Source organism: Drosophila navojoa, chromosome X, assembly GCF_054131105.1.
Source record: "Drosophila navojoa isolate 15081-1374.11 chromosome X, UAZ_NAV_1.0, whole genome shotgun sequence".
NCBI lineage: Eukaryota > Metazoa > Arthropoda > Insecta > Diptera > Drosophilidae > Drosophila > Drosophila navojoa.
The window spans coordinates 13,756,082-13,757,550 of record NC_142895.1 but is presented as its reverse complement, the minus strand read 5'-3'; the positions used below and the strand labels follow the sequence as shown (position 1 = coordinate 13,757,550).

The window sequence follows — 1,469 nt, the reverse complement described above, 5'->3', positions numbered from 1 at the left end:
TCTTAAATTAATGTATTTTGGAAACATTTGTAAATATATACATTCATTTTAATTTGTAGACATTGACATACCACTTATTAAAAACGACACTGAGCTTTGTAAACAAACACGTTAACGCAAAACTAACAGAGCGTATGCGCAAAATGAGTAGCTCGAACGCATAAATCAGTTGCTCAAGCGCACAAAGAGCAATTAGAAATGTTACATTTCATAATTAGCGCCAATATATTAATTTCTAATTGGAAAGAAAAATCGATAATTAAAGTAAACGGTGTGGTGTAATAAGGAATTATTTTTCTATATATGCAATTTTTTATATATTTTTCTTTTTAAAGTAATTTGAAAGCTTTTTAAATACTCAAGGCGCATTTGACGTTTAAATAACAGAACGCATGCGCAAAATGAGCGACAGACGCAGGATTGAGCTTATCAAGCGCGATAAGAGCACTTTCACATGTAAACAGTGCAGTTAGTGCCAAATATGCTTATTTCTAATAAAAAAAATATTTATATATATATATATATATATATATATATATATATATATATATATATATATATATTAGCTATATATAACAAACATTCAGCTACTACGCTTTCGCCTTAGCAATGTTGGGTGACTTTTTAGCTTTTTTAGCCAACTTCTTGATATGCTCGCTCTTGTCCAGATTGTTCTGGAAGAAGGTGGTCTCCTTGCGGGCCTGTGAGACTTCCGTCTGCAGTCGCTGCTTATGGACGGCTTGCTCATAGTTCATCCGCTCGGTCAGGTGCACCCACTTGAAGCGAGGCAAATACTTCATGCTCCACAGCGAGTCGTAAAACTGTGACTTCTTTCGGGTCGAGATTTGCTTGTTGTTCAGCAGCGGAACAATCTGTTTGGCCACACGCTTTGACTCGAACTCCACCCAGCCTTCGGTGAAGTGAATATTGTATTTCTTACGTTTGTTCTTTTTCGCCTTATCGCCTGTAAAGAAAATTTATATAATTGTCTGCCGGAAATTCATGCCAGCTCACACTCACCTAGCTTCTTTTCCGGCTGCAAGTAGACGCGTCCAATCTTGCCGAATTCACCGAGTATCTCACGCAGACGTGTCACATTCATGTGCTTTGGTATATTCGAGATATAAATGATTCCCTTTTTGCGTTTCTTGGTTTTGGCGGTTTGTTTAGCACCGGCATTGAAATTGGCCAAATCCATTTCGTCGTCGTCTTCCTCCTCATCGTCTTTTGTGTTGGGTACAACGGCAACTTGCTCCTTCACATCTTTAGCTTTGGTAACGTTCATCTCGGTCATATCTACTACCATGTCCTCATCGCTCTCCAATTCAATGGGCTGCGATTCGGACGTTGTTTTTAATTCTTTCTTCATTTGTTTTCAGTACAAAACGTGCGCACTGTGTGACCGTGTTTGCATAACGTGAAAATAACGTGAAAATAATATGTAATGTAGACCATACTGCTAATAACAT

The 1,469-nt window shown here is 37.7% G+C and overlaps 1 protein-coding gene across 1 annotated transcript; it reads right to left on the bottom strand.

The window, feature by feature from the left end:
- Window positions 1–353: 353 nt before the first annotated feature.
- LOC115564741 (uncharacterized) lies at window positions 354–1,433 on the bottom strand. The gene is made up of 2 exons (XM_030389397.2): window positions 1,021–1,433; window positions 354–964 (listed from the first exon to the last, which is right to left on the bottom strand). Exons 1-2 carry the CDS (start codon window positions 1,367–1,369, stop codon window positions 591–593), a joined length of 723 nt encoding a protein of 240 aa, XP_030245257.1. The 5' UTR covers window positions 1,370–1,433; the 3' UTR covers window positions 354–590.
- Between the last annotated feature and the right edge of the window lie 36 nt (window positions 1,434–1,469).

Excerpts from the sequence above, each read along its gene's own strand:
- LOC115564741 (XM_030389397.2), bottom strand. The coding sequence starts at position 1,369 with ATGAAGAAAGAATTAAAAACAACGTCCGAATCGCAGCCCATTGAATTG. Across the intron at positions 965-1,020 it reads GCAGCCGGAAAAGAAGCTAG|GCGATAAGGCGAAAAAGAAC; the intron begins GTGAGTGTGAGC and ends TTTTCTTTACAG.